This window comes from Homalodisca vitripennis, chromosome 4 (genome assembly GCF_021130785.1).
Source record: "Homalodisca vitripennis isolate AUS2020 chromosome 4, UT_GWSS_2.1, whole genome shotgun sequence".
NCBI lineage: Eukaryota > Metazoa > Arthropoda > Insecta > Hemiptera > Cicadellidae > Homalodisca > Homalodisca vitripennis.
Genome location: NC_060210.1, coordinates 131,037,193 through 131,052,865, shown reverse-complemented (window position 1 = coordinate 131,052,865; position 15,673 = coordinate 131,037,193). Strand labels below are relative to the sequence as shown.

The window sequence follows — 15,673 nt, the reverse complement described above, 5'->3', positions numbered from 1 at the left end:
GTGTCTATATGCAGATGACTCTAATTTAATAGTTGCTGGTAAAAGTTTGAATGAAATAGAAATTGCAGGTAAAAAACGGAACTCATGTGTATTAATAATTATTTTTGCAGTAAAAATTTATTACTAAACTTTAATAAAAAACAAATATGATCTCTTTCTGCCACAAAACAAAATAGAAAAAAACTTATGCCAAACATAACTATAGACAATATACAAATTTCTCAATTAACTAACACTAAATTTTTAGGATTACTTCTAGACGAGAACTTAACTTGGAACGAACATATTTTGGCTTTGCAAAAAAAGATTTCTTCCGGATTGTTTGCTCTTAAAACCATGTCAAAATATTGCTCAACTGAAAATTTTGAAAACCATTTATTATGCCCACATACATTCTCATATAAACTTTGGTGTTGTGTTGTACGGGGCCACTAGTAATTCAAATCTGTTAAGCATTCTTCAACTTCAAAAAAAGCAATTAGGATAATCATGAACTTAAAGGATGGGGAATCTGTGAAAGAGTATTTTTCAAAATTATGAATTTTTAACTATTTACGGAATGTATATACTGGAAAACTGTTATGATGGTTTGATCAAATTTTGACAAATTACCCCGATTGGGGGTCAAATCACAACTACTTTACTAGAAATAGAAATCAATTGGCAGTACATAAAAACATGCATTGGAATTTCATTATAAAAAAACCTAGCTCGGCAGGTATTAAATTTATAAACCAAGTCCCTAGGAATTTATTTAACATAGAAAATGATTTATTGTTTAAAAAACATTTTAAAGATTTTTGACAGATAAGGCTTTGTATTCATTTGGAGAATATATGGACACATAGGATATAATAAAATAAAAAATGTAAGATGATTCCATTCCTTATTTGTATAAATTCAAATGTAATTGTACAAATAATATGAATAAAGTTAATTTGAATTTGAATTTGAATTTGAACCTTGTTAAAACGATAGAGAGCCATTTGCACCAGGTCTGCCACCACGGCCAGCACAGCTTGCTCAAGGGTTACAGAGGTCTGGGCCACACCTTCAACTTGTTGGGATGCAGGGAAGCTGTCATCCAGCCTTTGACGACACCTTAAAAAAATAAAATTTTTATTTTCAGTTCAAAATTCAGTAATGTACTGTAATTTATACATACAACGGCTATCCATAAATTATATTAAGTTTTGGTATAAACAAAAAACAAATACAAGAAAAAAATTTAATTAAATACATTTGAAAGTGAAACTAAAATACTATTTTTCAACATAGTTTCCATAAAAATGTAGGCACTTATTAATAACAGTGAACTAGTTTTAAAATTCCAGCATTATAAAATTCTGCCGCCTGGCAGAAGTGACTACTTCAACCAGGTAGTCACCCCCCTCACTCCCGCAGTTCCACGTGTCAACAAAGCGCTGCGTCACAAGCCAAGTCTTCTTTGCTGGAAACAGGTGGTAGTTGGTGCAAGGTCCGGACTGTAAAGCAGATGTGGAAACAGCTCCCACTTAAAAGCATCCAGGGCTTCTTGAGTCCAATTTGCCGTGTACTGATTTTCGGTACCCATCTTGCACAAAATTTATTTTAACCTAACTCCTGCATAACTTGTGTAAGAAACTCTTTGAAATTTGATGAAAACTAAGTGAGAGTTCTATTATTGTGAATCGGCGGTCTTCTTTATCTTAAATCTTCTCATCGACTTTAAAGACAATTTCATCGGTCACAGTGCTTGGCTGTCCACTTCGTTCGTCATCATACACATTACTTTGGCCGTTTTTAAACATAATGCACTACTGACACACTCCACCTTCAGTAATCACATCGTTCTCATAAACTTCACAGAGAAGACGATAAATATCAGTTGGTTTATTATGCTTAACCAACAAAACCATATTACCAACTGCACTTCACAACTCATGGGATTTTCAATTGCGTCACACATTTGAAACTGCTATTGTAAAAAAACAAAGACCGACAGTAACCTCTCACTAGCACAGCTGGATAACCACTAAACGGAAAAACAACTTGATATAATGGCCGCGATAGTCCCGCCCCAGCGCCTACAGAGGGAAACATAATCTACTTTCTGGAGAGCCCGTGTACATTTGGCAAAATTAAGTAGACATGTTAATATTTCATTGATCTGCAAAAACTAATCAATATAAGAAAGTAATTTAACAAGAGTCCTTTATTCCATTCAAGCAAAAATTAAACAATTAAGTGAATTAGAATTAATGAAGTTAAATTAAAGGTATGTAAACCAAACAATCACTTATTGCATAGCGGAAACAACAGATAATCAGCTATACTGTACTGAAAGTGAATTAAATCAATATAGACAATTTATTGCTGTTTTTAACAACTTAAAGGTAAAGTATGTGTTATTAGGTGAAGTTAGAGTTAAGAAGCACACTCTGACACTTAAGCTGGGGACCAACAGCTTACAGGTATCGTTTGAACGACCAATAATGGCAAGACAGGTGGGTTGATTGCAAGGGCAGCAACGCTCAACGAATGTCCAAGCAGCAGCCACATTCGAGGTTGTTTGACTCGGTTATCGCAAGATAACTGCTATTCAGTGCCATTGATAACACACACTCTTAGGCAATCACTAATTAATATAAGTACACAATAATCTATATATATAAAAATGAATGTTTGTATGTTTGTCCTTTATGGAATCGTGAACTATTGGACCGATCATGATGAAAATTTGTACGTATATGTATTTTTCCACGGAGAAGGTTTATAAGCTATGCCCATCCCTTTCCCGATTCAGGATTCCGCCCCACTGGTTACAGAAATACCCATAAGAAATGCATTGCAGCAAACATATGTTAACGTCTTTTCAAATTTTTAATCAGCTGTTCTTTGTAAACATATATTACACTTATAGTTTTAAAGCATAGAGTAAGCTTAAGAGAAACGACAAATTTTGTTTAAACTGTTTCTGCAATCACTGTTAAACATAGACTTTACTATCCAGATAATACAATTCAAATTTGACGTAAAAATTCACCTTTAACTGCAATATTTATTTAATATAAACCATGCTCATGCTTGATCAGAAGAGCAATGCAGATATCATAATTACTATCTTACGTTGGCTACAAATATAAAGAATGTTATAAAATCAACCTTAGTTGTTTTTTTTGACAGAAGTATGGTTCTCAAAACTCCGTGTGTACATATTCTCTCGATCGAGACAACAAAGCAAGCTCAATCGTGGCATCGGAGATATAACTAATTTAATCTAAAATTTATTATAGTAAAAAAAAAAATTACTAAGTAATATAAGGACTTCGGTTCTTAAGATTTGCGTGCGAAGCCGTGGGTAACAGCTAGATAGAGGCAGGAATATGGTACATACCTTCATAATACGCCCAAGAGGCTCACGATGGAACGACTATCAATTATCTCAGCAATGTTTTAGAATGTGATAGAAAAAGAATAAGTGAATATAGTGTACTGTTTTCAACGGGAAATTGCGTGCGAAGCCGCGGGCAACTTTTGCAAAAAATTATTGAAATGCGCAGCAAAGCGCGCCGGGCCCTCTAGTAGTAAATAAATGTTAATTAACAACAAAACAGTTACACTTTCACTTGGTTTTATACTACCACTCACACATTAGCGGAAAAAGTTAAAATGGCAGAGTTTCTTAAAAATAAAATCACATATAGCAAATAATTCCACACCATTTTGGTATGATACCAACAGAAATTGAACTAAGCTAAGGATGTTAGGAACCCTACTTGGGATTGGCAAACTGGTGTTGTCATCAAGCCGACATGTTCAGACCTCTGACCGGAACAGTTCGCCAAACGTCAACACTCCCTTGATATTGATTAAACTCTTCAACCAGCAGACAACAACTCTTCCTCAGCTTATTCTCGGATGCACGTTAATACCTTGAGTTAATGGAGGTATGTTATCTAGAATGGAGATATGTAGGTGTTACATTACCTCTCTAATTGGTACATTGTTGTCAGGTGGAGCCACAGCATGTCCAGACTACAGTGAAACAGGTGGTATGATGCCTCTTGACACTATAACAAATAATTATTGTTCTTTGTCACTGTTCTAAAAGCTGTTGTATACATGATACATTTGTTACAATAATACAAATCTGACATTGATTATTAAGTAAATAGTCATTTTGTACAGAGCCTGATGCAGGCAAATCAGAATGCGTCTACTAATGCTCACCTAAATGGAGCACTATAACAAACAATATTTCACTATCACTAATGACTTCCAAAAAAAAGAGAAGGTTTGTATCAAACATAAGGTAGATGCACTGTTTTTTCTCCACTTTTAAAAGGTAAATTTTCCAGCCTCAATTTTCATCTATGCCACTGTTCTCTTTGGCTATATGCAATAAATCAATCCAAACAAATTTGAAAAGATTGGATGTATATAAATATGTTAGTGAATAATCTAAATATATTACTCAACATACAGATATATTATTCCTTATATTAATTATTAAATAAAATGTACATATCAGAAACTTGTTGAATGATCATACCTTATTCCCCTGAGAGTGAGCTGCATGGTGTAGTACATATTCAGGCAAATCTGTCAACCTACGTAAAAAGAGCCTGAACCTACTGAGATTTTCTACCATCTTGGGAATGAAGTTTGTTAGAATCCAATTGTGCTTTGGAAGCATGATCCTGTAACATTTAACAGAAATAAGCTTGTATTTTCAACAAGATGAAGCAATTTATTATAGTTTATCGTAATGAATCTAGATTCAAAGTATTGATGATTTATTATGCTTGGTTAACTGTTTAGGTTTCATTTTTCCTAAGCTTACTAAACACAGAATAATGTTATTCAGAATAATTTATTAGACCAAAATGGGTTGTGGCAATGGATCACTCAATGTCTGATATTATATAGTGTATACATCATGTTAAAATCATAAACATTTAATTTATAGAAAAACATGACTACTTAATACAGCTTAAACTACTAATATGTATACATGTATTTGTGAAAGTATCAATATTCTATTGTTGGATATGAGATTGTACTTTATCAATATTTACTTTAGTTAGAAAAAAGTTCTTCATGAATAATATTTCCAGTATCATTGAAAAATAATAAAGCAAACAACACTGCATTTTTATTATATTGATTTTAATTAGTTGTACGCAGAAAGGCGACATCAGAAATTTAAAAATCCAACAAAATAATAATATGGGAAAGGAGTGGTAGCTTTAAACACTGCTGGGTTATTTTGTTTTGTAGGTAAATGGCATATCATTTTATATTTTTACTGTTTACAATGTTATTACATTCTCTAAATAATATTTTTTAATATTATACCAAAGTACCCTGATTTCAAAAGAATATTGAATAGGTAACTTAAATCTACGATGCCTCGATTAGTTAATGAATGTTGATCGTAAAATAATTCACTTACCAATTTAGATATTCACGTAGACGTAAGAACAAACTGACACAGTGTCTTCTAGCTTTCATATAATCTTGAGTTGAATTGATATCAGAAAATGTGAGAAGCTCTTTGTGATTTGATCTGGCAGCATCTTGTAAAACCATAATTTCACTTCTGGAAAAAATAATAAGCTCTTACAAATTATACATTTCTAGCAGAATTTTGTTAATTCGTTACTTTAAGTATTTGTAACTGAATGTATCCTCATTCTGTTCAAGAGTATTTTAATGAACATATTTCAAACTTAACTATTATTTGGTACATGTTATTTGTCTACAGAAAGTATTGTTTTTAGTTTATTTAATTTTCTTTAGTTCATGCCATGTCAAAACATTGTTTAAACATCTCGGCCTTGATGTTGAGCTATCTGTAGTTAATTGCGTTAAACCAAAACTGCCAGTAGTATCTTCTACTTATACATGTGAGTTGAGGGAGGCAGACTTGTATCATGCTTGGCTGAAGCTTTAACAATCAACAGTGATAAATATGGATTTGTGTAACACAGACAGCTATTTGGTTGATAATTTGAAATTATTGTCTTTGTTACAGTTATTTTTTACAATGATTATTTCTAAGCTTTCTATCATTATTCTTGCATATTGGTATGAAATGTTTGCAAATATTTTCTTTTTCGTCAAATTAATTACACATGCAACTGTGTTTCGCTATGGCTAATGTTTCTGGTCAATAAATTAGTTTTGGTTTAACATCTGTTAACTGGTTGACTGAAGATAGCTGGCTCTTCAATGAAGCTGAAACATCTCAAGATTTTAATTGTGTAAACAATACTTTTATGCAATGTCAACCGGAAAACTTAAATGATAGTCGTCAAGGTAATGGGTTGTAGTGTAACCATGACTTAAGTTCTTTTGCATTTCCTTCACTATTAAAACTTATCCAGTTGCAGGCTATAGTACAATTTTGATAACCTGAGATTTACATCTTTCACATCCAAGAACTCAGGAAAAGCTTTCCAAATACAATTCTACCTATGTTTTGAAATGATGACTGGATACCTTAGGGAAGGCAATGGTAGAATATAAAACCTCTGAGTCTGAGGCGGCTGGGGACAGCTAAAAACTGTTAATAAGAATGACCTGAAATTACTGAGAAAACAAAATTCTGGATATCTAAAATGGTTACTTTTGAAACAAACTTAAAATTTTTGTTGTGATGCTATGCTGGATCAATTAACTGCATGATCAAGACTCTACCTTACTTCTAAATCCATAAGAATTTGTTTCAATAAAAGCAGTAACCTTTACAATCTTGAAATTTTGGCATATTATTGTACAATATTAGAGACTATTATAATCACTAGAATAATCAAGCAAGCTTATTAATATAAGTTTAAGATAAATATAATGTTTAAAGTGTCCAGACCCTAGAACTATTCATACCTGGCCATTCGGAACAACATTTCACTATTGAAGAGAAATACTGATCCAAAATCAAACTTCTGATTGAACAGCTGAATGCTCCTCTCTTCACAATGGTATGAGAATATATTTGAATTTTCGAAAAGATCAGTCTCCTTATTTTTTATATAACCATCTTCATGTAAATTTATCTTTTCCAGTTTTGTCTCTCCAAGGCATGAAAACCATCTATGAGAATGAGTTTGTTTCCAGGACAAGCTGTCTTCCTCAATATCTGAAAAATAAAGCAATCCTTCTTTTAACCCCAACACTACACAAATTATTTTCCCAAATATGGGCTTGATAACACCCCTCAAACTATTTGTTTCCTGTGGAGATCTTGAAACTTTAATTTTTACAATGAAACAATATATAGTTTTTGAAGATTTTCCAACATAATTACAGTTACTTTTTGGTTTCACTTTTATAACAATATGTCACATGACTTTATTGCAGTACTCTATAGATTTGGCTGACCACCACAACTTGCCAAAAAAGATCTCAAAAGATACCAAATAACCAAACTACACAAACCAATTGGTTTACATACCAACCATACATATTATATATCATTTTAAACATTGTTTGCCTACAAAAAGAGTAAATAAAGCAGCTTATCTTGAATATAAAATTATAAAACATTGTTTTTTAAAGCTACATACTAATATTTTAATACTACTTTTGATTATAATGAGTAGTATTTTGTAAATCATAAAAGGTGTTCTGTTTTTGTTCTTTTTGAGTTTAAGCTTAAATGCAATGATTAGTATGGTGGCTATTAGGGTGGCTCGAAAAAACCTTTTTTGGAGTAATCAATTCTAATAGCACAAAAAACTTGCGCATATAGACGTCATTATTAAGGAAAAAAATATAAAATAAAATCATTTTTAAAATTTGAAATCGCGCAGAGAGGGCTTAAAGTTACGAAAAAAATAAAAATTTTGGCAATTTTCAAAAACACGCAAAAATTCAAATTTTAATTTTTTTTGGGGTCTAATAGTTAAAAAAGGGTTTTTAAAGAGTGGCCTTAATAAATATAAATAAAATTTAGACTCATTTCCTTTTAAAACTGAAACCGCGCAAAAGGCCTGAAGTTGAGGCGTTTTTGTAAAGAAACGATCTTTCATGATTTTTAACGATTTTTAAATATATGCCTCAATCTAAAAATTAGTAAGTTAATATTTTAATAGACTGAAAACATTCAAAATTGTTCTCCCAACACGGAAAACATACTTTTCTGAACAGATAATCCTAAACTGTATTCGCGCAAAAGGCCGAAAGTAAGGTACTAGTTAGCTCCCCTCAAAACATACTCCCCTTCCGCTTGGACGGATAGACTCGCCCAGGCTACGGGACACACAGGCGGTCAGTTGCAAATCATCCGCGTTACTGCTAGTGCTTACGTTGTTAGTGCAATCAAACAGTGATGTGATGAACATTGTGATAAAGTGTTTTTATGTGTTGTAATTTTGAAATGGCATGTCCAAACGCTCCCCGTGTCACAAGACAGACTATTGCGTGCCCTATCATCGGTGTGCCCAAAGAAAACTAAGTGGATTGTCGCTGCCAACATACGAGGACATCCTGCTCTGTTGCTTGGATGAGAAGTATAAACATTCTTTGTTATTTAGGCCTAATAATAAGAAAGAATTAGGATTTTTAGCAATTTGCGATTGTGTAGCTACTCAAGTAGTTGGAATTTACAACAAGGCCACAATTCCAACAGTCACACACACACTCGTGTGGTCCAATTGATCCAATCATATTACAACTCTTATATTGCATTAAAAAAATCTTATAACCGAGACTGTGAAAAAGATTTTTACAAGAAAAAAATTGAGGCTTTCACACAGAATGCAAACTTTTTGATATTGCTGGGTGTAAATGTAAAATAACTTTGAATTGCACATGTGGTACTGTCATCTGTAAGGGCAACTGTCCTTTGAGTGTAGCCTGTAAATGTGATAAAACTAGAAGAATTCCAGACATTGAGTTGAAATTTATGTATGATCAAAGAACAACCAGAATTATGGCTATTGGTAGTTTAGATGTACAAGAAACAACTAAATTAAGAAAGAGAGAAGAGAGAAGAGCACAATTGTTGTCTCAAGAATCGCAAACTACTTTTGAGCCTAGTACTCCCAGTACAAGCAAAGGTGCTATAAGTGGTTGCAGTAATGAAAAAAAGAAAATTAAGAAAAATTTACCAGATGTTGAGTGTGATGTAGGGGTTTTGTTGCCTTCTTCGTCTACACAAATGCGTTCAACGTTTGACTACAACATCCTTGATGAGTGACAGGTTCGGGGTGTCGGACAGAGCCACCGCAGCAATAGCTACTGGTGTCTTGCACGATTTGGGAATAATATGTGATGAAAACATGGCAAAAGTAATAGACAGAAATAAAATAAGAAGAGAAAAAGAGAAGATTCGAAAAGTAATTACGGAAGAAGACAACCAGATGAAAGAAGTAAACGCAATCTATTTTGACGGAAGAAAAGACAAAACTATAAACTCAGGAGAAGATTGGATCGAAAATGTACCGGAGGACTATAAAAAGAGGAACATGTCAGTGTGATAAGTGAGCCTGGTGGTAAATACATTGGCCATGTAACACCAAAAAACGGGACCGGGAATGGAATTGCAGACAGTATTTGGGAACACTTAGAAAGTAAGGGATTTGATATGAGTGCAGTGGAGGCCGTCGGATGTGATGGAACAGCCACAAACACTGGATGGAGAAATGGTGTTATGCACAAAATAGAACTTAAGTGTCGCCGTTCGTTGCAATGGTTTATATGTTTGCTACATTTTAATCAGTTGCCATATAGGCATTTATTTGAACACTTGGATGGAACTACAACAGGGCCAGCTTCATTCAGTGGTCCAATCGGAAAACAACTCCCTGGCTGTGAGAAACTTCCTGTTGTAGATTTTGAGCCGATGCAATCAGAAGTATATTACTAAATCCAATCCGAGTAAAGATCAGCAGTACCTCTTAGACATTGTAAGAGCAGTCAACACAGGAATCTGTAATCCAGACTTGGCTGCTAAGGATCCTGGACCCATCAGTCACTCTCGTTGGCTTACCTGTGCTAACCGGTTTTAAAGATTGTATGTCTCCCAAACTAGTCCAACACAATTGAGTTACAGACTCTTGCAAATTACATAGTGAAGACATATGCGCCTGTGTGGTTTGATATAAAGAAAAACTGGACTGTGAAAGATGGACCGAAGCATATTTTGAAGGTAGTCGAATCAACCAGATATCTGCCAGAAAGTATCAAGAATATCATTGATCCAGTGATTCAAAGGAACGCATTCTTCTGTCACCATGAAAATATCATGTTGCTATGATAATGGATAACAACCCAAACATTAGAGAACTCGGATACAGGAGGATCCTAAAATCCAGAAATGAGCCATTAGCCGAAGGATTCGTTAGAGACTTCATCATACCTTTAATCAATTTTAGTGCAAACAACTATACCGAACTAATTGATTGGTCTACCTGTAAGTTAACACCACCGCCACTTTCTGTCTAAGATGTCAACTGAAACATATTGCTTCTTTATTGAAAGAAAAGGCCTTACCGGAGGTTTAACTACCTCAAGTTCCCATGCCACACCCAGGCAGTTGAGAGGTGTGTAAAACTGGTTACAGAATCAGCAGAAAAAGTGTGCGTGGCAAGAAAATCGAGATGGATATATTAGAGCTACCTTAAAATCCAGACAGCTGATGCCCACATTTGATTTCAAGTCTCAATTCAAGGAGTTTTCCAACTAAATAACCTTTTGCCTATCAAAATAACATGCATAATGTATAATATGATGTAATATGATGTGATTGGCTAATAAATTTATTTGATTATCACTTGCAAGAGTCTTAATACAAACCTAAATATAATATGTTATGTAAACACACGTTAAATATTGAAAATCACAAAAATTATCATAGTCATGGAAGATCGATTTTTACGAAAACCACCGCATCTATAGGCATTTTGCGCGATTTCAGTTTTAACGGGAATTAGTTTAAATTTTATTTATTATTCATTGAGGCTATTCTATAAGACCCTTTTTAACTATTAAAACAAACAAAAAAATTAAAAATTACATTTTTTTGCGATTTCGAATATTGAAATTTTTTTTATTTTTTTTCGTAACTTTAAGCCCCTCTGCGCGATTTCAAATTTTGAAAATGATTTTATTTTATATTTTTTTCCTTAATAATGACGTCTATGCGCAAGTTTTTTGCGCTATTAGAATTTGATTACTCCAAAAAAGGTTTTTTTCGAGCCACCCTAGTGGCTATGGCCAAATAATTTTAAATCTTAGTTTTTACAATTAAGTCAAACTTTTAATAATTAAAAATGTTTAGTGTGAGTGTGGGTAAATGATATGCAGTTTTAGGGTAATTTGTAGACAACTTTTAAAACTGATCACTTTTAACATAACAGATTGCAGCAGTGATGAATTTAAATTATTTCAGATACTTGAAATCAGTTTCCTTTGACATTGTGGGACAGCATATTTACAGTATCAAAACTGGAGAATCAACCAGTAATATTCACTCATTTCAGCTTCCTACATAGTGCATGGCTTAAGATGATGCAATTGATTGTGGGGTTTGAAAATTTTTTTTATGTTCAATTCAAAGCCCATGAAGATACTGTAATTTCTCTGAATACAAAGAAGTAAACAAAAATTATTTGATCACTCCATGTGAAATTACAGACATTTAATGTACGCAATTTAAAGGCCATTTTGTAATCAGGCCAAAGAAAAACTGCTAAAGGTAAAAAAGTGAAATTTGTATAGTACGTTCATGAATTGTAGCTCCAAGGAGTGACATCAACTGTACAAGTATTGTGTTGGTAAGTAAAATGGAAATTAATTTTACACATAGCTTTACAGATTGTTAATTCAAAGACCCTATATCTAAATTTAGTGTAAACATTATATTTTGTTGTAACTCTTCTTTTCTCCTCAGTAAAAATAAACAAAGGAATTGCCTATATATTTATTCATTTACTCATATTATCATTTCACAAAGAAATATTCATCTAGATATCATCCACATTAATCATCATGGTACATTACAATGAGGGTTCAGTACATGACGAACTTATCAACATCTACTTTAGGATACGGCACAAAGTTAAGATTAATTTTTACAATTAAAAGGCAAGATGTACTACTAAAATAATGAAATGTTTCAAGAGCAATTAAATGATATTGGATAATATTAATAGCATGTAGCATAATGTCATAATAATAATACAATCATAATCTCTATAGGATGCACCATCATCGAACTCAGATTGCATAAATAGAAACGAAGCTTCATTTCAAAATTTCAAGTCTAGGTCAGTTCATTTGGACAGACAGATAGATCTGACAGGCAAAAATTAATTTTCAGCCCCTCAAGTGGTAGACTTCACTAACTCTCAGCCAGTTAAAGAGTCCCAACAAAGGACTAATAGCAACCCAGAATGATTTTCCACATATGAGAGTAATGAACCTCCTAGGAATTATACCGTAATTCTCTTTAAACCTTAATCATTCATGATCAGACCCTCTGGAGTTTTTATACTACATGAAATGCAGTCTCGAGATATTTTTGTTCGTCATCAGCAGAGTGGGACAGCACTGAAAGTTCTAGAATTTTGACATGTTATCTCCTGATACTTAAAATTAGTTTGTGTAGCCTACAAAAAATGTGCTGATTAAAGTTTGTATATTTTGTATAAATATAATAAAATTGGTTTTAGGACTTACTCATTCTCTCCTGTTGCCCTATTTCGATAAAGGTTCATATTAGTTCAATTTGAAATGAATAATTTGGTACTAGCCTATTTAATAGAATTAAATATGTGGTTCTAATGACAGTTTACATTATTAACTTAGAAGTAGGCCTATTGTAAACATGGTTTTAAATTGTTACCGGAGATGTCCCAAAATCCAATAAGATTATCTTATTAAACAAAAAAAAACTGCTTGAAATAAATCTTCAAATAGTTTAATGGGTAGGGTACGATAAGCGGACCTGTTTAATAATTAAAATTATTTATGTAAAATTGAAATATTACCCTACGTGTAATATTTTAAAGTGTTTACAGCTGTTGATATAGACTATTTCAGTTAATAATTCAAAATAATTAATCAGTATCGACGGATTATATCGATGGTTATGATTAAGTAATATCGTTTGCCAATATCGATATAAAAAACCGGGTCCGCTTATCGTACCCTACCCAGTTAAATAAATAGCGATATAAAAATCCTTATATTTTACATACATTCTGTTAACATAAAATATTTAATCTTAAAAGTCACCTACATGCTTTGGATTTTTCGACTAACAAAGTACAGGGTTACCATTGTTTATTCCCACTGGTATTGTCATGGCGGTGATTACCGCAATTTTTCTTCAAACTTAATTCAGGATTATTCTCATTTATCTAGATCCTATATTTCATAAAGCATGCAAATACTGAATTGTTTAAATCTTTTTCTCTTATGTACTATTTCTATCACAACAAGGGAGATGAAAAAGAGACGAATTGTTTACTTTAATATTTTAAACTATATTGAGACTTCATCAGAAATTTTCTAACTACATGTTATATGAATATATTGTTGAAATTTCTTCTTACCTTGGTGAAAAGTAATGCTACTAGCATCTTCTTCAGTCTGTATGCCATTCCTTCCAGGAGAATTAGGGGGAGTTATTGCACAAATTACTTCTTCAGACATTGTTCTCTAAAGTCAATAGGGATATTATTTTAATGCTGTCCCATTCTCTCAGCTTTCTCTAGATAATTCTCTTACATAATAGTAGGAAACTTGGTTATTTCTTATAATTGCACATATCTTATAGGCTTAATTATAAACATTATTTATGTAAAATTTACGAGTAACAGTTATAGAAAATAGCAATCCAAAGTATGTCAGGATCTCTCCAGTGTCCGTTGCTGATGTCATATTATTCAAAATACATAAACAACATGTTTCTTACTCACATTTGATGTGTCAATTATTATTTCTTAAAATCACTTTACCTAAAATAAATAAAAACCTATTAACCAACAAATTTCATGCACAAAAGCAAACCATTTCCAAATGCAGACGACAAAATAAAATGAGGCGCGAAAACGAACACAAGTTTACAGAGAAGTGAGACATAGAGTAAACGGGTAAAACTGTATGCTGATATCCGTCCTTCAACAACGTGAATATAATAAAAAGAAGTTAAAATTTCAATGTATAATAAACGCTTATAATAGAAAGTACTTTGTATATTAGTTCTCTTCAAAATTAATGAGACTCCAAACCACATTTTTCACCATAATTTTCTATGTATGCTTTCGTGTTTTTCATATACCTAGCGTAAATATAATTCTATAACTATAATTATATTTTTATATATTATAGTACCATTTGTAATAGTACTATATTATAATTCTAGCTGATTTTATACTTAAACATTATTATCATTTGTTATATTTGATGAATAAATAATCAAAATTTAATTTCAACAAAAGATAAAATAAGGGTTTATCTTGAGGTCGGTGATAGTAATGGAGACTTCCCACTATTCAAAAACTTAATGCCATTGGTTAATGCCAATGAACACTTTAACGATTACAGTGCTAAGTTCGTCGTGAATCTGAATTTCTGTAAATGACTACGGTCACTTCATAAATACTTTTATTGTTATGTCAGAAAATTACTAATCTTTCCTTGTCAACGACGAAGCGATACTTAGCAGAGGAGAACCATACACAAGGATATATTTAAGTATTTACTTGTAGATAAGGAATTCGTTTTAATGTGAAACTAGACTTTTTATTCAATAATTAATAGTGTTCAGATGAGCACATGTAATAATTAACTTTTTCTGGTTGGAATATCTGGTTAATCTTGTTATAAAAAAATCCCAATATGTTCGATGATTTGCTCAGAGTGACTTGATGAAACGTCTTAACTTACGGTAATTACGTAGGACACTCGATCAGTTTTCTGAGGGTGAAGATTAGCCTTCCAATGTTGCAGAATGTATGTAATTAAGTATTTTTGTGTTTAAAAAATAACTAAGACATTTTTGAAAAATGGTCTTGTTCTGAGTATATTAGAATGAAAACATTGAGAACAGTATCGTTTCCATACTACGATGCGTTAGACACTTTTGAGAGATGAATGTTATTAGTAAATGTATATTTTGTAAAACAGAAGAAAGATTTGTATTTTTAAGACGCCTCCATACTTACATGTTGACGTAAAATAATAATATTATTATTAAATTCGACAATACAATTAAGGATACCGTATTCAAAATTAAATATTTTTCATTAAAAGCACATATCCCCAAAATTTTTTCCAATCACTGTAAGTGCATTCGACATAGGCTACAGCTTGGAGGAATTTCGCTGCGCTCATGGAACCCAAATACTACCCTTTCAACAAATAAATGCTATCTGTGTGGCGGGTTGCGTTTACGTGCTCGGCGCTGATATGAAGGCGCAATAATCTTTTTAACGTCAATTTAAACTCACGATTTCGATTTTCCGAATAGTATCGACAAATAATTTATTTTGAAAACATGTTGAACGAGACTATAAAAACTGAAAAATAAGTATATGTCCTATTATTGCTATTATTTGAATTTGTCTAACTATTTAGTTTTAAGTGAATTCATTAATATTTAGTTAATTAAAATACTGGAATTAATATAATTTTGTAATAACAAATGTAACAGTCAATGATTGTTTTTCATTGGAGTTCT

General features: G+C 32.3%; 1 protein-coding gene across 2 annotated transcripts in view; it reads right to left on the bottom strand.

Moving 5' to 3' along the window:
* Positions 1-14,024, bottom strand: part of LOC124360173 (protein MMS22-like) — a 45,931-nt gene extending 31,907 nt beyond the window's left edge. For both annotated transcript variants that reach the window (XM_046813553.1, XM_046813554.1), the window contains exons 1-6: positions 13,545-14,024; positions 6,871-7,123; positions 5,438-5,584; positions 4,535-4,682; positions 3,970-4,052; positions 963-1,101 (exon numbers count right to left, since the gene is read on the bottom strand). In XM_046813553.1, the coding sequence (XP_046669509.1) occupies positions 963-1,101; positions 3,970-4,052; positions 4,535-4,682; positions 5,438-5,584; positions 6,871-7,123; positions 13,545-13,644 (870 nt within the window). In that variant the 5' untranslated portion in view covers positions 13,645-14,024. The remainder of the gene's footprint in view (positions 1-962; positions 1,102-3,969; positions 4,053-4,534; positions 4,683-5,437; positions 5,585-6,870; positions 7,124-13,544) is intronic.
* Between the last annotated feature and the right edge of the window lie 1,649 nt (positions 14,025-15,673).